The 20,974-nt window shown below is 46.4% G+C and overlaps 1 protein-coding gene across 1 annotated transcript in view; it reads right to left on the bottom strand.

Annotated features, from left to right (window-relative positions):
• Positions 1-20,974, bottom strand: part of LOC122936091 (T-kininogen 1-like) — a 120,507-nt gene that overhangs the window by 89,768 nt on the left and 9,765 nt on the right. Inside the window, exons 2-3 of the mRNA XM_044292105.1 lie at positions 9,846-9,953; positions 2,633-2,720 (exon numbers count right to left, since the gene is read on the bottom strand). Of these exons, the coding sequence (XP_044148040.1) occupies positions 2,633-2,720; positions 9,846-9,953 (196 nt within the window). The remainder of the gene's footprint in view (positions 1-2,632; positions 2,721-9,845; positions 9,954-20,974) is intronic.

The raw sequence follows: 20,974 nt of genomic DNA on the forward strand, positions 1-20,974 counted from the left end.
TAGAGTTATTTGTCATTCCTCTGTTATTCTTCCTGGAAATGTATGGATAAGGTGAAAACTGGGTGTTCCCACTCCAATTCTCAATAGGGCAGGGGCGTAGCGAGGGGAGGCAGACAGGGCACAAAGGCTAGGGGGGCGTACCCGCCTGGCAGTTCTTTTCACTCCCGGGCAGTTCATTTCCATGGTAAAGCAGGGAGCAATCCTAGTGATATGCCATCAAGGCCTGAGATGAGACAACACCTTTAAGTGCACAGAGGGTCGGGCACTAGTCACCCAGTGCACCTTAGCTCTAAACCTCTGCTTTCCTGGACACTCCCCCCTCCACCTGGACACCTGGCCCTTTCAATCAAATGGAGGCGGTAGTGTACAGTGAAGCAGACTGGAGGAGCTAATGTGCACTCAGTGGCTAGGGCCTGCCTTTGGGGCGCTTAAAGGGGTTGTCTCACTTCAGCAAATTGCATTTACTATGTAGAGGAAGTTCATACAAGGCACTTACTAATGTATTGTGATTGTCCATATTGACTCCTTTGCTGGCTGTATTCTTTTTTTCCATCATATTATAAACTGCTTGTTTCCATGGTTATGACCACTCTGCAATCCATCTGTGGTGGTCGTGCTTGCACTCTATTGGAAAAGGTGCTGGCCTATGCACTCTCCCGCTGTCCCTGCCACCAGATTGGCTGGCCCTTTTTCTATAGTGTGTAAACATGGCCACCACTGCTGGATTGCAGGGTGGTCCATAAAGCCGAGAAAAGAGCAGTGTATAATGCAATAGAAAAATGAATCCAGCCAGCAAAGGAGGCAATATGGATAATAACAATACATTAGTAAGTGCCTTGTATTAACTTTCTCTACATGATAAATGTAATTTGCTGAAGTGAGACAACCCCTTTAAGCCCCAATTAGCATTTTTTACCAACCAGTGGCGTACATACAGGGGTCGCAGTTGCGACCGGGCCCGGCAATCAGAGCGCTCCATGCCTCCATTACATGTATAATATCGGTGTGGGGGGGGCCGGAGGGTCAAGGAAGAGGGGGGGCGCACTCACTCACACCCGGCCAGGCAGTTCCGTTTCCATAGTGAAGCAGGGAAACCTAACTGCTCCCTACTTCACTGATCTTCAGAGCTCAGGAGGAGCTCCCCCTGCTGGCCCCACATCGCACTGCTGGCTGTGGGGGGTGAGCTGAAAGTCGGGAATCTGCATCCTGTCATCGGGGAAGAAGGTAAGTATGTGTTGCTGTTTTTTTCTAACGACTGGGTGCAGGGGGGGGGGTGTTTGATGGGCACAACTAGAGTGAGGGGGCACAAAAGTTGGCATCTCTACTGAGGGGGACCTAATCTGCCATAACTAATTTGAGGGGGTACCTAATCTGGCATAAATACTGTGAGGGGGGGGGGGCAAATATGAAGGCATAACTATGAGGGGGCACATATGAAGGCATTACTACTGTGAAGGGGTACGTAATCTGGCATAACCACTGTGAGGGGCACATATGTAGGCATATCTAATGTGAGGGGCACATAATCTGGCATAAACACTCTGAGGGGGCACATAATCTGGCATAACCACTCTGAGGGGGCACATATCTGGGCATATCTACTTTGAGGGGGCACATAACTGGGCATAAATACTGTGAAAGGGCACATAATCTGCCATAACTACTGTGAGGGGCACATAATCTGCCATAACTACTGTAAGGGAACACATATTTGGCATAACTACTATGAGGGGGCATAACTACTGTGACAGGAACAAAGGTGGGCATAACTACTGAGAGGGGCCACAAGGTGGGCATTAGTACTGCGTGGTTGCACTTAGGGGAAATGTCCTAGATTACCCTGCTATACATTGGCATGGCTCAGTCTTACAGGCCAGCACAGCGCCCCCTGCTGGTGATTTCACAGGGGCAGCCACCATCCCTTCCTTATGTGATTATTCATTTTTTCTCACCACAGGGACCTTGTTCTGGATCCAACGGACATCACGCCGATGCCAGCGACACCCTGGATGAGGTAGGACCAGATTTTATTAGGATTGAGTGAGTGTAGCCATGCATTGGGCTTAGGGCTCTTTAACATGAGCGGATCCCGTGCTGGTAATCCGCTGCGTCAAAGAGCATTGATAATGCTCCGTGCCTCTGCTCCGTTTACTACAAAATCACAGAGAGATAAAGTTGTCACCGTGATTTTGTACAAAAAAGATTAGTCAATCATGTTACTGCTCCGTGTCTCTGCTGTCCAGAATGGGGCTTGGCACTCATTCACGTAGCGGATTAGCCGCACGGAAAGAGCCCTTAGTAAGAAAATCTGCTGGTTCTTTGTAAAAATGTTTGCACTGTGGCCCATAACACTATAGTTACACCACTGGTAGGGGAGGTAGTGGGGGGGGGGGGGATTGGAGGCAGGTTGGGGCGGGGGGCGATGGGGAGGAGTATTCATAGATCAGTTTTGCACCGGGGCCCCATGGATTGTGTGTACGCCACTGTTACCAACACTTATTTCTTTAAAATGTTGTGGCTCAAGGGATAAAAGGTTTAGTTTTAATCAGCAGGGTCAGTCCTACCAAGCATTATGGCTGGGTTAAAAGGGTTGATCCTGATCACAGATGCCCTTTAAGACTAAATGATGTACCTTTAGGACTGCTGCAATTTTGAGACTCCACACTTCTGAGTTTCAGATCTTTGTTGAATAGAACATGTGCTGAACACTTAGCTTGATTCTACAAAAGAAACAAGTTTATATACAATAATACAAAGTATATATTTAAACCAACCTTATATGCAGCAAGTTTTAATTTTGATTTTATTACAGATCGCATTCCGTGTGCCATCCATTTATTTTTTTTGTAGAACTCAATGACTTCAATGGGTCCACGGTCCAAATTCTGAGGCTAAGTATAGGAAATGTTTAATCAATTTGCGGAACCGACTTACAGATTACCCTTGTGCTTTCCGCATCCATATGTCCATTTTGCAAAAAGATAAAATATTTCCTATACTTGGCCGCAGAGTTTGGACCATGGACCCATTGAAATCAATGTATCTGCAAAAAATGCAGTTGCAACATGATGGTATCTGCATTTTGTAGATCCAGAATTTTCAGACGACAAAATACATACGGTCATGTACATAAGGCAAGTATTCTTTCCACTCTTGTGAAAACATATCTGGAAAACTTTACAAAAGAACATATTTAAAAGTACAGTATGCCAATGTATTAAGTAACTTTTTGATGGGGGATCCAGCAATTTCATAATTGCTTTGAGTAAATATATAAACCTACAGTTGCAAGAAAAAGTATGTGAACCCTTTGGAATGATATGGATTTCTGCACAAATTGGTAATAAAATGTGATCTGATCTTCATCTAAGTCACAACAATAGACAATCACAGTCTGCTTAAACTAATAGCACACAAAGAATTTAATGTTACCATGTTACCATTTATTGAACACACCATGTAAACATTCACAATGCAGGTGGAAAAAATATGTGAACCCTTGGATTTAATAAATGGTTGAACTTCCTTTGGCAGCAGTAACTTCAACCAAACTTTTCCTGTAGTTGCAGATCAGACGTGCACAACGGTCAGGAGTAATTCTTGACCATTCTTCTTTACAGAACTGTTTCAGTTCAGCAATATTCTTGGGATGTCGGGTGTGAATCGCTTTCTTGAGGTCATGCCACAGCATCTCAATCGGGTTGAGGTCAGGACTCTGACTGGGCCACTCCAGAAGGCATATTTTCTTCTGTTTAAGCCATTATGTTGTTGATTTACTTCTATGCTTTTGGTCGTTGTCCTGTTGCAACACCCATCTTCTGCTGAGCTTCAGCTGGTAGACAGATGGCCTTAAGTTCTCCTGCAAAATGATAGCAATCTGTCCAGGCCCTGACGCAGCAAAGCAGCCCCAAACCATGATGCCCCCACCACCATACTTCACAGTTGGGATGAGGTTTTGATGTTGGTGTGCTGTGCCTCTTTTTCTCCACACATAGTGTTGTGTGTTTCTTCCAAACAACTCAACTTTGATTTCATCTGTCCACAGAATATTTTGCCAGTACTGCTGTGGAACATCCAGGTGCTATTGTGCAAACTGTAAACGTGCAGCAATGTTTTTTTGGACAGCAGTGGCTTCCTCTGTGGTATCCTCCCATGAAACCCATTCTTGTTTAGTGTTTTACGTATCGTAGATTCGCTAACAGGGATGGTAGCATATGCCAGAGACATTTGTAAGTCTTTAGCTGACACTCTAGGATTCTTCTTCACCTCATTGAGCAGTCTGCGCTGTGCTCTGGCAGTCATCTTTACAGGACGGCCACTCCTAGGGAGAGTAGCAGCAGTGCTGAACTTTCTCCATTTATAGACAATTTGTCTTACTGTTGACTGATGAACAGCAAGGCTTTTGGAGATACTTTTATAACCATTTCCAGCTTTATGCAAGTCAATAATTCTCAATCGTACATCTTCTGAGAGCTCTTTTGTGTGAGGCATCATTCACATCGGGCAATGCTTCTTGTGAAAGCAAACCCAGAACTGGTGTGTGTTTTTTTTTATAGAGCAGGGCAGCTGTAACCAACACCTCCAATCTTATCTCATTGATTGGAATCCAGTTGGCTGACACCTCACTTCAATTAGCTCTTGGAGATGTCATTAGTGTAGGGGTTCACAAACTTTTTCCACCTGCACTGTGAATGTTTACATGGTTTGTTCAATAAAAAACATAGTAACATTAAATTCTTTGTGTGTTATTAGTTTAAGCAGACTGTGATTGTCTATTGTTGTGACTTAGATGAAGATCAGATGACATTTGGTGACCAATTTGTGCAGAAATCCATATAATTCCAAAGGGTTCACATACTTTTTCTTGCAACTGTATTTAGGCAAAGGAAGTAGGTTTGTTATCTTCCTTCTTTGCACTATCACTTTACTTGAGTTACCTGCTTATCTGTCATTCTTATCCTGCCTGTAAGGATAAGGAGATATCATCTCTGGGTATAGATAAGACAGGATCCACCATTCACAATATGTGATTGTAAGAGCTTATCTATTCCTTCCTTGTACAATGACATCTGCACAGGTCACGGAACATGCCTAGAAAACTCTCCCATGTAAGTCAATGAGGTCCTCTCCTGTCCATTGTGTCTATGGCCCATGGGACTGCTGTAAAAAAAAAATTCTTAACGCTTTCTAAATGCAGTTAAGAACAGCTCAGGCAAGATGGCTGCCCCCATAATCATGTTCAGTAATAGGATAAATAAATAAATCTGCAATTGGAAAATAAAAACATTAGGAAAAAACATAAGTGTTAATATCTGGTTTTAATTGGCGGATAAAATATTTGCTGACACATTTCCATTAGGGCTCGTTCACACGAACCTTTTTTGCGTTCCGTATACGGGCCGTTTATTGCGTTCCGTATACGGAACCATTCATTTCAATGGGTCCGCAAAAAAAACACAATGTACTCCGTGAGCATTCCGTTTCCGTATGTCCGCAATTCTGTTCCGCTACATTTTGAGTCTTGTCCTATTCTTGTCCACAAATCACGGTCCGTGGCTCCAAGTCAATGGGTCCGCAAAAAAAAGGAACACATACGGAAATGCATCCGTATGTCTTCCGTATCTGTTCCGTTTTTTGCAGAACCATCTATTCAAAATGTTATGCCCAGCCCAATTTTTTCTATGTAATTACTGTATAGGCCATACGGAAAAACGGAACTGAAACGGAAACACAATGGAAACAAAAAAAGGAACAACGTATCCGGAAAAAGTGGCCCGCAAAACACTGAAAAAGCCATATGGTCGTGTGAAAGAGGCCTTAAAAGGGTTTTCCAAAATTTTATAACTGATGACCTATCCTCTGGATAGGTCATGATTATCTGATCGGTGGGAGCCCGACAGCGGGGACCCTGCAGATCAGCTGTTTGAGAAGGCACAGGTGCTCCTGTGACTGGTGACAACATGTTCATCAGTTATGTAGCCTAGGAGCAGCTCAGACGCATTTAAGTGAATGGGGCTGAGCTGTGATGCCAAGCACAGCTACTATACAATGTATGGCATTGTGCTTGGTAAGCAGAGAGAAGGCTGTGGAGCTTCGGTGCCTTCTCAAATAGCTGATCAGGTGGTCCCGGGTGTCAGATCCCCACCAATCAAATACTGATGACCTATACAAAGATGTTATACTTAACTCTTTCTCCAGCGCTGTACTCTGTGGATCTTGTCTGGTCCTCCTGAACCCCTTTAAGTGCATGCCTACAATACTGCCGTAAAATAATTCTTTTTTATTTACGGTTGGGATAAAATAAATGAAACGTTACATACAGTGAGGAACAGAAGTAATTGAACAACCTGCGATTTTAAGTTCTCCCACTTAGAAATCATGGAGGGGTCTGAAATTCACATTGTAGGTGCATTCCCACTCTGAGAGACAGAATAAAAATAAAAAAAATCAGGAAATCACATTGTATGATTTTTAAAGAATATTTGGTACAGAAGCCTTTGTTTGCAATTACAGAAGTCCTGTCCCCTTCGCAGAAAAGCACCCCCAAAGCATGACGTTACCACCCCCATGCTTCACAGTAGGGATGGTGTTCTTGGGATGCAACTCATCCTTCTTTTTCCTCTAAACACGACGAGTGAAGTTTAGATCAAAAAGTTCTACTATGGTCTCATCTGACCACATGTCTTTCTCCCATGCCTCCTCTGGATCACCCAGATGGTCATTGGAAAACTTCAGACGGGCCTGGACATGTGATGACTTGAGCAGAGGAACCTTCCGTGCAATGCATGATTTTAAACCATGACGGCGTAGTGTTCTACCGACAGTGACCTTTGAAACTGTGGTCCCAGCTCTCTTCATGTTATTGACCAGCTCCTCCCTTGTAGTTCTGAGCTGATTCCTCACCTTTCTTATCATCAGTGATACTCCGTTAGGTGAGATCTTGCATGGAGCCCCAGTCCGAGGGAGACTAACAGTCGTCTTTAGCCTCTTCTATATTCTAACAATTGCTCCAACAGTTGATCTATTTTCACCAAGCTGCTTGGCAATTGCCCTATAGCCCTTTCCAGCTTTGTGGAGGTCCACAATTTTGTCTCTGGTGTCTTTTGACAGCTCTTTGGTCTTGCCCATGGTAATACATGGCGTCTGACTGACTGTGGGATAGACAGGTGTCTTTGAAGAGCTCAGACAGGTGCTACTAAGTTAGATTAATGAGTGGAGTAGAGGTGGACTTTTTAAAGGCACAGTAACAGGTCTTTGAGATCCAGAATTCCTTCTGTTTCTCAGGTGTTCAAATATTATGTTCAGCAGTGCAAGACAAATAAATTCTTTAAAAATCATACAATGTGATTTCCTGAATTTATTTTTTTACATTTTGTCTCGCAGAGTGGGAATGCACCTACAATGTGAATTTCAGAACCCTCCATGATTTCTAAGTGGGAGAACTTGAAAAATCGCAGGGTGTTCAAATACTTCTGTTCCTCACTGTAACACATTCTAATGTGAATGGTGTATTCACCATATCTAAATAAAGTTTTTATGTTAAAAATATTTTAAAAAACATTTTTGGTAACATTATTTTAAATTTTCCATGTCACTATCTATGCTTACAACAAATCCTAAAATGCCACAGTTTTTGCTCTGCCCAGTAGATCTTATAAGTGCCACTTATTGGTCTGCACAGATTGCTTCAATTCAGTGATCTCCTTATCAATACAGACAGGATTAGAATGACAGATATCACCTATATTATATATTATATTCTAGGAATCAAGAACACCGGTAGAATCAGGAAACACATAAAACCACAGGCACATTTTGACCAGGAACTAAGACTAAAACACAGGTCTCTGGAACACCACAACAGGCAGACTGGAACAAGAGCAGAAACACCAGACTAGATGATAAAACATGAACAGAACTAAATTGATACCAAACAAGCAAGGTACAGATAGACCACGGCAGGTACACAGACAGGGTAAGGGCAGACACAGATCAGCCATACAGACTGGTAAGGACTGGACAGAGAACAGAGGAATAGAAGCAGATACAGGAACTATTAGGCCTCTTTCACACGGGCGTCATATTTTTGGCCTGGATAAGAGGTGGGTGCGTTGCGGGAAAATGCACGATTTTTCTGCGCGAGTGCAAAACATTGTAATGCATTTTGCACTCACGTGAGAAAAATCGCGCATGTTTGGTACCCAAACCCGAACTTCTTCACAGAAGTTCGGGCTTGGGATTAATGTTCTGAAGATTGTATTATTTTCCCTTATAACATGGTTATAAGGGAAAATAATAGCATTCTGAATACAGAATGCATAGTATAATAGTGCTGGAAGGGTTAAAAAAAATCTGCTGTAATCCACAAGATAAGTTCAGAAGCAACTTATTTAAGAACATGGGGTGGAAAGTGGGCGGGGTTTCAGCAAATCGACCGCGCAATATCTCGGAAACCAAAGCGGCGCAAACATTCATTTTTGCAGCACAAACCAGCACAAACGAATTGTGTATTTATTTTTGAAATTTAAGAACATGGGGTGGAAAATGGGCGGGGTTTCGGCAAATCAAGTGCGCAATATCTCGGAAACCAAAGCGGCGCAAACGTTCATTTTTGCAGCACAAACGAGCACAAACGCAGCACAAACGAATGGTGTATTTCTTTTTGAAATTTAAGAACATGGGGTGGATAGTGGGCGGGGTTTCAGCAAATCAAGCGCGCAATATCTCGGAAACCAAAGCGGCGCAAACATTTATTTTTGTGGCACAAACCAGCACAAACGCAGCACAAAGGAATGGTGTATTTCTTTTAGAAATTTAAGAACATGGGGTGGAAAATGGGCGGGGTTTCTGCACATCAAGCGCGCAATATCTCTGAAACCAAAGCGGCGCAAACGTTTATTTTTGCGGCACAAACCAGCACAAACGCAGCACAAACGAATGGTGTATTTCTTTTTGAAATGTAAAAACTTGGGATGGACAGTGGGCGGAGTTTCAGCAAATCAAGCGCGCAATATCTCGGAAACCAAAGCGGTGCAAACGTTCATTTTTGCGGCACAAACCAGCACAAACGCAGCACAAATGAATGGTGTATTTCTTTTTGAAATGTAAAAACATGGGGTGGAAAGTGGGCGGGGTTTCAGCAAATCAAGCACGCAATATCTCGGAAACCAAAGCGGCGCAAACGTTCATTTTTGCAGCACAAACCAGCACAAACGCAGCACAAACGAATGGTGTATTTATTTTTGAAATTTAAGAACATAGGGTGGAAAATGGGCGGGGCTTCATAAAAATCTAATGCGCAATATCTCAGGAACCGAACCGGCACAAACGTTCACTTTTGCGACACAAACCAGCACAAACGCAGCACAAACGAATGGTGTATTTCTTTTTGAAATTTAAAAACATGGGGTGCCAACTTCACACAGGTCTTTACTTTGACTGAAAACAGGTGCAAACACTTTAGTAAATGTGCCCCGATGTGTTTGTGGGATGATTATATGGCACTTACTAATATAGTCTTTGTTAAAATTCTGCACCATTTTCTATATTTCATAAGGTATGCCCCCTTGTTTACAAAGTCTTCTGTGCTGTCCACACACAGAGGTCCATAAGATGGCCGCTGATGGAGGGTCATGGGACCAGGCAAATCACCTCTATGTGATGGTTCCTCCATTACAAAATATTTGAATGAAGGAGACATCGCAGGGAGGGGATCAGCCCGGTCTCATGACTATGTTAGTAAGTGCCATATAATCTTCTTACAAACACATTGATCAACAGTAGCCAGAAAGCGGGCAACCCCTTTAACCTCTACATGGAACACAGAAAACACAACAGAAGCTTACTGCATAAGTTGGAGCACACTCCTGCCATGATTTGCCGCTCTTCACTTCACAGGAACTTTCATATGTTTCATACTCAACAAAATGATGAATTTGACCATCTCCTTCATTCTGGATGGAAAGAGAAATTTAAGGTGTAAAAATTACATTTTACATTAAATGTTGATATTTATAATTTTTAAAATGTGCATATTATTATTATCTCATTTATCAAGTACGTCTCCTAAGACCTAGAGTAAGAGACATGGCCGTGAGCAGGTAGTGTCTGTGTTAGAAAACAAACCAGAGAGCAAGTGATAAGTAAAATAAGCAATTGATCAAGTATGAAGTTGTCGAAAAGTGGTCAACTGGGGAAGTTGTTTAACCCCTTGCTGCAAATGAACAAAACTGTACATCCAGATTGCATGTAACTTGCTGAAATTAGACGTACAGTACAGCTTCGTCCAAACTGTTAGGCTAGGCTCACATCACGTTTTTCCTATACGTTAATTGGATACCTCAGACTGATGCCATACAGTGGCATCTGTCACCATAGAGTTCCATTGTAAAACAAAAACAAAAACCATATATAGATATAAATATATATATCTATATATAGTTTTTTTACCGGACTCTACTCTACTTTTTTCCCCAAAGTATATGCCAAATGGATGAGAAAAACACAATGTGAACTGAGCCTTAGCTGGGGCTGTGACTCTATAAAGTGTCACAGCTCCGAAGTCTCTGCAATCAGAGTGGTCCCTTGCTGGCAATTGCTCTGATTGGTTATTCTGTACAGACTAACCAATCAGAGAGTAGCTGCTCTAATTCTTCCAGTTTGGAGATCAGAGCCTGAAATCGGGTATACCTCTGAAGCCCCCATTCTTCCACAATGCTCCCTGCAGCCCTCCGTGTGGTCCCCGTTCTGTGCGGCTGTATTGTATGTACAGTACAGACCAAAAGTTTGGACACACCTTCTCATTCAAATAGTTTTCTTTATTTTCATGACTATGAAAATTGCTGATTCACACTGAAGGCATCAAAACTATGAATTAACACATGTGGAATTATATACATAACAAAAAAGTGTGAAACAACTGAAAATATGTCATATTCTAGCAGTGGCGTACATAGAGAAGTAAGGGCCCCATAGCAAGGATCAAACCAGGCCCCCCACACCAGACACAAGGGTTTCTGCCTAAACCCCTTTCAATGACCCTTGGGCCATTTTTTTCCCACTGCCTCAATTGCTAAAAGTTGTTTCTTTAGAGGAAAGAGTCCTGACCAAGTTTTCACCCCCAGTAGAAGAGGGGATGATCCCATCTGGGCCCCCTCTTGCCCCGGGCCCCATAGCAGTCGCATGGTCTGCCGCTATGGTAAGTACGCCCCTGTATTCTAGGTTCTTCAAAGTAGCCACCTTTTGCTTTGATTACTGCTTTGCACACTCATGGCATTCTCTTGATGAGCTTCAAGAGGTAGTCACCTGAAATGGTCTTCCAACAGTTTTGAAGGAGTTCCCAGAGATGCTTAGCACTTGTTGGCCCTTTTGCCTTCACTCTGCGGTCCAGCTCACCCCAAACCATCTCGATTGGGTTCAGGTCCGGTGACTGTGGAGGCCAGGTCATCTGGCGCAGCACCCCATCACTCTCCTTCATGGTCAAATAGCCCTTACACAGCCTGAAGGTGTGTTTGGTGTCATTGTCATGCTGAAAAATAAATAATGGTCCAACTAAACGCAAACCAGATGGAATAGCATGCCGCTGCAAGATGCTGTGGTAGCCATGCTGGTTCAGTATGCCTTCAATTTTGAATAAATCCCCAACAGTGTCACCAGCAAAGCACCCCCACACCATCACACCTCCTTCTCCATGCTTCACGGTGGGAATCAGGCATGTAGAGTCCATCCGTTCACCTTTTCTGCGTCGCACAAAGACACGGTGGTTGGAACCAAAGATCTCAAATTTGGACTCATCAGACCAAAGCACAGATTTCCACTGGTCTAATGTCCATTCCTTGTGTTCTTTAGCCCAAACAAGTTTCTTCTGCTTGTTGCCTATCCTTAGCAGTGGTTTCCTAGCAGATATTCTACCATAAAGGCCTGATTCACACATTCTCCTCTTAACAGTTGTGTCTGCTGCTAGAACTCTGTGTGGCATTGACCTGGTCTCTAATCTGAGCTGCTGTTAACCTGAGATTTATGAGGCTGCTGACTCGGATGAACTTATCCTCCGCAGCAGAGGTGACTCTTGGTCTTCCTTTCCTGGGGTGGTCCGCATGTGAGCCAGTTTCTTTGTAGCGCTTGATGGTTTTTGTGACTGCACTTGGGGACACTTTCAAAGTTTTCCCAATTTTTCGGACTGACTGACCTTCATTTCTTAAAGTAATGATGGCCACTCGTTTTTCTTTACTTAGCTGCTTTTTTTCTTGCCATAATACAAATTCTAACAGTCTATTCAGTAGGACTATCAGCTGTGTATGCACCTGTCTTCTCCACAACGCATCTGATGGGCCCAACTCCATTTATAAGGCAAGAAATCCCACTTATTAAACCTGACAGGGCACACCTGTGAAGTGAAAACCATTTCAGGTGACTACTAGGGATGAGCGAACCCGAACTGTATAGTTCGGGTTCGTACCGAATTTTGGGGTGTCCGTGACACGGACCCGAACCCGGACATTTTCGTAAAAGTCCGGGTTCGGGTTCGGTGTTCGTCGCTTTCTTGGCGCTTTTGTGACACTTTCTTGGCGCTTTTTGAAAGGCTGCAAAGCAGCCAATCAACAAGCGTCATACTACTTGCCCCAAGAGGCCGTCACAGCCATGCCTACTATTGGCATGGCTGTGATTGGCCAGAGCACCATGTGACCCAGCCTCTATTTAAGCTGGAGTCACATAGCGCCGCCTGTCACTCTGCTCTGATTAGCGTAGGGAGAGGTTGCGGCTGCGACAGTAGGGCGAGATTAGGCAGATTAACTCCTCCAAAGGACTTGATTAATCGATCGATCTGCAGCTGTGCATCATTGAGCTGCTGAAATTCAATTGCTCACTGTTTTTAGGCTGCCCAGACCGTTTGTCAGTCACTTTTTTCTGGGGTGATCGGCGGCCATTTTGTGTCTTGTGGTGCGCCAGCACAAGCTGCGACCAAGTGCATTTAACCCTCAATGGTGTGGTTGTTTTTTGGCTAAAGCCTATATCAGGGTGAAGCTGTCACACCAAGTGCATTTAACCAGCAATAGTCTGTTTATTTTTTGGCCATATACTACATCAGGGGCAAGCTGCGCCTGTCACCAAGTGCATTTAACCCTCAATGGTGTGGTTGTTTTTTGGCTAAAGCCTACATCAGGGTGAAGCTGTCACACCAAGTGCATTTAACCAGCAATAGTCTGTTTATTTTTTGGCCATATACTACATCAGGGGCAAGCTGCGCCCGTCACCAAGTGCATTTAACCCTCAGTAGTGTGGTTGGTAAAGCTGTCACACCAAGTGCATTTAACCAGCAATAGTCTGTTCATTTTTTGGCCATATACTACATCAGGGGCAAGCTGCGCCTGTCACCAAGTGCATTTAACCCTCAATGGTATGGTTGTTTTTTGGCTAAAGCCTACATCAGGGTGAAGCTGTCACACCAAGTGCATTTAACCAGCAATAGTCTGTTTATTTTTTGGCCATATACTACATCAGGGGCAAGCTGCGCCCGTCACCAAGTGCATTTAACCCTCAGTAGTGTGGTTGGTCAAGCTGTCACACCAAGTGCATTTAACCAGCAATAGTCTGTTCATTTTTTGGCCATATACTACATCAGGGGCAAGCTGCGCCTGTCACCAAGTGCATTTAACCCTCAGTAGTGTGGTTGGTCAAGCTGTCACACCAAGTGCATTTAACCAGCAATAGTGTGGTTATTTTTTGGCCATATCCCAGTCTAATTCTGTCAGTAAATCCATACCGGTCACCCAGCGCCTAAATACTAGGCCTCAAATTTATATCTCGCTAAATCTGTCATTACCGCTGTACTGTTCTGGCTGGGCAAGTTATTTAGTGTCCGTCAAAGCACATTTTTTGTTCTGGGTTGAAAAACAATTCCCAATTTAGCAATTTCCTAATTTAGTGGTTTCTGCTGTATCAGAGCTATTTGAAATCTATCCCTAAAAGGGTATATAATATTCAAGGTGCACATAGGGTCATTCAGAATAACTTCACACACACGCTACTGTGCATTTCCAAGTCTAATTCTGTCAGTAAATCCATACCGGTCACCCAGCGCCTAAATACTAGGCCTCAAATTTATATCCCGCTAAATCTGTCTTTACCGCTGTACTGTTCTGGCTGGGCAAGTTATTTAGTGTCCGTCAAAGCACATTTTTTGTTCTGGGTTGAAATACAATTCCCAATTTAGCAATTTCATAATTTAGTGGTTTCTGCTGTATCAGAGCTATTTGAAATCTATCCCTAAAAGGGTATATAATATTCAAGGTGCACATAGGGTCATTCAGAATAACTTCACACACATGCTACTGTGCATTTCCAAGTCTAATTCTGTCAGTAAATCCATACCGGTCACCCAGCGCCTAAATACTAGGCCTCAAATTTATATTCAGCTGAATTTGAATACAATACATTGGGCCAAATAATATTTTTGTTGTTGTGGTGAACGATAACAATGAGGAAAACATCTAGTAAGGGACGCGGACGTGGACATGGTCGTGGTGGTGTTAGTGGACCCTCTGGTGCTGGGAGAGGACGTGGCCGTTCTGCCACATCCACACGTCCTAGTGTACCAACTACCTCAGGTCCCAGTAGCCGCCAGAATTTACAGCGATATATGGTGGGGCCCAATGCCGTTCTAAGGATGGTAAGGCCTGAGCAGGTACAGGCATTAGTCAATTGGGTGGCCGACAGTGGATCCAGCACGTTCACATTATCTCCCACCCAGTCTTCTGCAGAAAGCGCACAGGTGGCGCCTGAAAACCAACCCCATCAGTCTGTCACATCACCCCCATGCATACCATGGAAACTGTCTCAGCCTCAAGTTATGCAGCAGTCTCTTATGCTGTTTGAAGACTCTGCTGGCAGGGTTTCCCAAGGGCATCCACCTAGCCCTTCCCCAGCGGTGAAAGACATAGAATGCACTAACGCACAACCACTTATGTTTCCTGATGATGAGGACATGGGAATACCACCTCAGCATGTCTCTGATGATGACGAAACACAGGTGCCAACTGCTGCGTCTTTCTGCAGTGTGCAGACTGAACAGGAGGTCAGGGATCAAGACTGGGTGGAAGACGATGCAGGGGACGATGAGGTCCTAGACCCCACATGGAATGAAGGTCGTGCCACTGACTTTCACAGTTCGGAGGAAGAGGCAGTGGTGAGACCGAGCCAACAGCGTAGCAAAAGAGGGAGCAGTGGGCAAAAGCAGAACACCCGCCGCCAAGAGACTCTGCCTGCTACTGACCGCCGCCATCTGGGACCGAGCACCCCAAAGGCAGCTTCAAGGAGTTCCCTGGCATGGCACTTCTTCAAACAATGTGCTGACGACAAGACCCGAGTGGTTTGCACGCTGTGCCATCAGAGCCTGAAGCGAGGCATTAACGTTCTGAACCTGAGCACAACCTGCATGACCAGGCACCTGCATGCAAAGCATGAACTGCAGTGGAGTAAACACCTTAAAACCAAGGAAGTCACTCAGGCTCCCCCTGCTACCTCTTCTGCTGCTGCCGCCTCGGCCTCTTCCTCTGCCTCTGGAGGAACGTTGGCACCTGCCGCCCAGCAAACAGGGGATGTACCACCAACACCACCACCACCTCCGTCACGAAGCATCTCAACCATGTCACACGGCAGCGTTCAGCTCTCCATCTCACAAACATTTGAGAGAAAGCGTAAATTCCCACCTAGCCACCCTCGATCCCTGGCCCTGAATGCCAGCATTTCTAAACTACTGGCCTATGAAATGCTGTCATTTAGGCTGGTGGACACAGACAGCTTCAAACAGCTCATGTCGCTTGCTGTCCCACAGTATGTTGTTCCCAGCCGGCACTACTTCTCCAAGAGAGCCGTGCCTTCCCTGCACAACCAAGTATCCGATAAAATCAAGTGTGCACTGCGCAACGCCATCTGTGGCAAGGTCCACCTAACCACAGATACGTGGACCAGTAAGCACGGCCAGGGACGCTATATCTCCCTAACTGCACACTGGGTAAATGTAGTGGCAGCTGGGCCCCAGGCGGAGAGCTGTTTGGCGCACGTCCTTCCGCCGCCAAGGATCGCAGGGCAACATTCTTTGCCTCCTGTTGCCACCTCCTCCTACTTGACTTCCTTCTCCTCTTCTTCCACCTGCTCATCTAGTCAGCCACACACCTTCACCACCAACTTCAGCACAGCCCGGGGTAAACGTCAGCAGGCCATTCTGAAACTCATATGTTTGGGGGACAGGCCCCACACCGCACAGGAGTTGTGGCAGGGTATAGAACAACAGACCGACGAGTGGTTGCTGCCGGTGAGCCTCAAGCCCGGCCTGGTGGTGTGTGATAATGGACGAAATCTCGTTGCAGCTCTGGGACTAGCCAGTTTGACGCACATCCCTTGCTTGGCGCATGTGCTGAATTTGGTGGTGCAGAAGTTCATTCACAACTACCCCGACATGTCAGAGCTGCTGCATAAAGTGCGGGCCGTCTGTTCGCGCTTCCGGCGTTCACATCCTGCTGCTGCTCGCCTGTCTGCGCTACAGCGTAACTTCGGCCTTCCCGCTCACCGCCTCATATGCGACGTGCCCACCAGGTGGAACTCCACCTTGCACATGCTGGACAGACTGTGCGAGCAGCAGCAGGCCATAGTGGAGTTTCAGCTGCAGCACGCACGGGTCAGTCGCACTACAGAACAGCACCACTTCACCACCAATGACTGGGCCTCCATGCGAGACCTGTGTGCCCTGTTGCGCTGTTTCGAGTACTCCACCAACATGGCCAGTGGCGATGACGCCGTTATCAGCGTTACAATACCACTTCTATGTCTCCTTGAGAAAACACTTAGGGCGATGATGGAAGAGGAGGTGGGCCAGGAGGAGGAGGAGGAGGAGGAGGAAGAGGGGTCATTTTTAGCACTTTCAGGCCAGTCTCTTCGAAGTGACTCAGAGGGAGGTTTTTGGCAACAGCAGAGGCCAGGTACAAATGTGGCCAGCCAGGGCCCACTACTGGAGGACGAGGATGAGGAGGAGGTGGAGGAGGATGAGGATGAAGCATGGTCACAGCGGGGTGGCACCCAACGCAGCTCGGGTCCATCACTGGTGTGTGGCTGGGGGGAAAGGCAGGACGATGACGATGCGCCTCCCACAGAGGAAAGCTTGTCCTTACCCCTGGGCAGCCTGGCACACATGAGCGACTACATGCTGCAGTGCCTGCGCAACGACAGCAGAGTTGCCCACATTTTAACGTGTGCGGACTACTGGGTTGCCACCCTGCTGGATCCACGCTACAAAGACAATGTGCCCACCTTACTTCCTGCACTGGAGCGTGATAGGAAGATGCGCGAGTACAAGCGCACGTTGGTAGACGCGCTACTGAGAGAATTCCCAAATGTCACAGGGGAACAAGTGGAAGCCCAAGGCCAAGGCAGAGGAGGAGCAAGAGGTCGCCAAGGCAGCTGTGTCACGGCCAGCTCCTCTGAGGGCAGGGTTAGCATGGCAGAGATGTGGAAAAGTTTTGTCAACACGCCACAGCTAACTGCACCACCACCTGATACGCAACGTGTTAGCAGGAGGCAACATTTCACTAACATGGTGGAACAGTACGTGTGCACACCCCTCCACGTACTGACTGATGGTTCGGCCCCATTCAACTACTGGGTCTCTAAATTGTCCACGTGGCCAGAGCTAGCCTTTTATGCCTTGTAGGTGCTGGCCTGCCCGGCGGCCAGCGTTTTCTCTGAACGTGTATTCAGCACGGCAGGGGGTGTCATTACAGACAAACGCAGCCGCCTGTCTACAGCCAATGTAGACAAGCTGACGTTCATAAAAATGAACCAGGCATGGATCCCACAGGACCTGTCCGTCCCTTGTCCAGATTAGACATTAACTACCTCCCCTTAACCATATATTATTGTACTCCAGGGCACTTCCTCATTCAATCCTATTTTTATTTTCATTTTACCATTATATTGCGAGGCTACCCAAATTTGAATGAACATCTCCTCTGTCTGGGTGCCGGGGCCTAAATATATGCCAATAGACTGTTCCAATGTTGGGTGACGTGAAGCCTGATTCTCTGCTATGACATGCAGACTAATTCTCTGCTGACATGAAGCCAGATTCTCTGTTACGGGACCTCTCTCCTCTGCCTGGGTGCTGGGCCTAAATATATGCCAATGGACTGTTGCACTGGTGGCTGACGTGAAGCCTGATTGTCTGTTACGGGACCTCTCTCCTCTGCCTGGGTGCTGGGCCTAAATATCTGACAATGGACTGTTGCATTGGTGGCTGACGTGAAGCCTGATTCTCTGCTATGATATGAAGACTGATTCTCTGCTGACATGAAGCCAGATTGTCTGTTACGGGACCTCTCTCCTCTGCCTGGGTGCTGGGCCTAAATTTATGAAAATGGACTCTTACAGTGGTGGGTGACGTGAAGCCTGATTCTCTGCTATGATATGAAGACTGATTCTCTGCTGACATGAAGCCAGATTGTCTGTTACGGGACCTCTCTCCTCTGCCTGGGTGCTTGGCCTAAATTTATGACAATGGACTGTTGCAGTGGTGGCTGACGTGAAGCCTGATTCTCTGCTATGACATGCAGACTGATTCTCTGCTGACATGAAGCCAGATTGTCTGTTACGGGACCTCTCTCCTCTGCCTGGGTGCTGGGCCTAAATATATGCCAATGGACTGTTGCACTGGTGGCTGACGTGAAGCCTGATTGTCTGTTACGGGACCTCTCTCCTCTGCCTGGGTGCTGGGCCTAAATATCTGACAATGGACTGTTGCATTGGTGGCTGACGTGAAGCCTGATTCTCTGCTATGATATGAAGACTGATTCTCTGCTGACATGAAGCCAGATTGTCTGTTACGGGACCTCTCTCCTCTGCCTGGGTGCTGGGCCTAAATTTATGAAAATGGACTCTTACAGTGGTGGGTGACGTGAAGCCTGATTCTCTGCTATGACATGAAGACTGATTCTCTGCTGACATGAAGCCAGATTGTCTGTTACGGGACCTCTCTCCTCTGCCTGGGTGCTGGGCCTAAATTTATGAAAATGGACTCTTACAGTGGTGGGTGACGTGAAGCCTGATTCTCTGCTATGATATGAAGACTGATTCTCTGCTGACATGAAGCCAGATTGTCTGTTACGGGACCTCTCTCCTCTGCCTGGGTGCTTGGCCTAAATTTATGACAATGGACTGTTGCAGTGGTGGCTGACGTGAAGCCTGATTCTCTGCTGACATGAAGCCAGATTCTCTGTTACGGGACCTCTCTCCTCTGCCTGGGTGCTGGGCCTAAATATATGCCAATGGACTGTTGCACTGGTGGCTGACGTGAAGCCTGATTGTCTGTTACGGGACCTCTCTCCTCTGCCTGGGTGCTGGGCCTAAATATCTGACAATGGACTGTTGCATTGGTGGCTGACGTGAAGCCTGATTCTCTGCTATGATATGAAGACTGATTCTCTGCTGACATGAAGCCAGATTGTCTGTTACGGGACCTCTCTCCTCTGCCTGGGTGCTGGGCCTAAATTTATGAAAATGGACTCTTACAGTGGTGGGTGACGTGAAGCCTGATTCTCTGCTATGATATGAAGACTGATTCTCTGCTGACATGAAGCCAGATTGTCTGTTACGGGACCTCTCTCCTCTGCCTGGGTGCTGGGCCTAAATTTATGACAATGGACTGTTGCAGTGGTGGCTGACGTGAAGCCTGATTCTCTGCTATGACATGAAGACTGATTCTCTGCTGACATGAAGCCAGATTCTCTGTTACGGGACCTCTCTCCTCTGCCTGGGTGCTGGGCCTAAATTTATGAAAATGGACTCTTACAGTGGTGGGTGACGTGAAGCCTGATTCTCTGCTATGATATGAAGACTGATTCTCTGCTGACATGAAGCCAGATTGTCTGTTACGGGACCTCTCTCCTCTGCCTGGGTGCTGGGCCTAAATTTATGACAATGGACTGTTGCAGTGGTGGCTGACGTGAAGCCTGATTCTCTGCTATGACATGCAGACTGATTCTCTGCTGACATGAAGCCAGATTTGAAGCCACAAATTGCTTCCGTTGTCACACACCACTTTGCCGATCTCCAGTTGGTGCGGAGTCAGCCACTGATCCACCTGTGCGTTCAGGGCGGACAGGAGTGCTGGTCCGGTGTGACTCTCTGCTTTCAGGCAAGTCAACCCCAAGACGGCGTGATACTGTCGTATCCGGCATATGGAATAGCCCCTGGGGAGCTGGGGGGGGGGGGGGGGTGCAGTTGATGTGAAGCAAGATGCAGCAGCAGAAGAGGACTCAGCCGAGGAGGTTAGCGAAGAGGATGGAGTAGGAGCAGTAGAGGAGCTGGAAGCAGGCCTGCCTGCAAGTCGTGGCGGTGTCACCAACTCCTCTGCAGAGCCACGCATTCCATGCTTGGCAGCCGTCAGCAGGTTTACCCAATGCGCAGTGTACGTGATATACCTGCCCTGACCGTGCTTTGCAGACCAGGTATCAGTGGTCAGATGGACCCTTGCCCCAACACTGTGTGCCAGACATGCCATGACTTCCTTTTCCACAATAGAGTACAGGTTAGGGATTGCCTTTTGTGAAAAGTAATTTCGGCCGGGTACCTTCCACTGCGGTATCCCAATAGCTACAAATTTTTTGAAGGCCTCAGACTCAACCAGCTTGTATGGTAAAAGCTGGCAGGCTAAGAGTTCTGACAAGCCAGCTGTCAGACGACGGGCAAGGGGGTGACTCTGTGACATTGGCTTCTTACGCTCAAACATTTCCTTGACAGACACCTGACTGTGGGCAGATGAGCAGGAACCGCTCAAGGCGAGAGGCGGAGGGGTGGGTGGTTGAGAGGGGGAAAGGAGAACAGCAGTGGTTGACGTGGCTGAAGATGCTGGACCAGGAGGAGGATGGTGGCTTTGAGTTTGTGTGCTGCTTGTACTCATCGTCATGTGATGTGAGATAATGTTCCT

This window comes from Bufo gargarizans, chromosome 4 (assembly GCF_014858855.1).
Source record: "Bufo gargarizans isolate SCDJY-AF-19 chromosome 4, ASM1485885v1, whole genome shotgun sequence".
Lineage (NCBI taxonomy): Eukaryota > Metazoa > Chordata > Amphibia > Anura > Bufonidae > Bufo > Bufo gargarizans.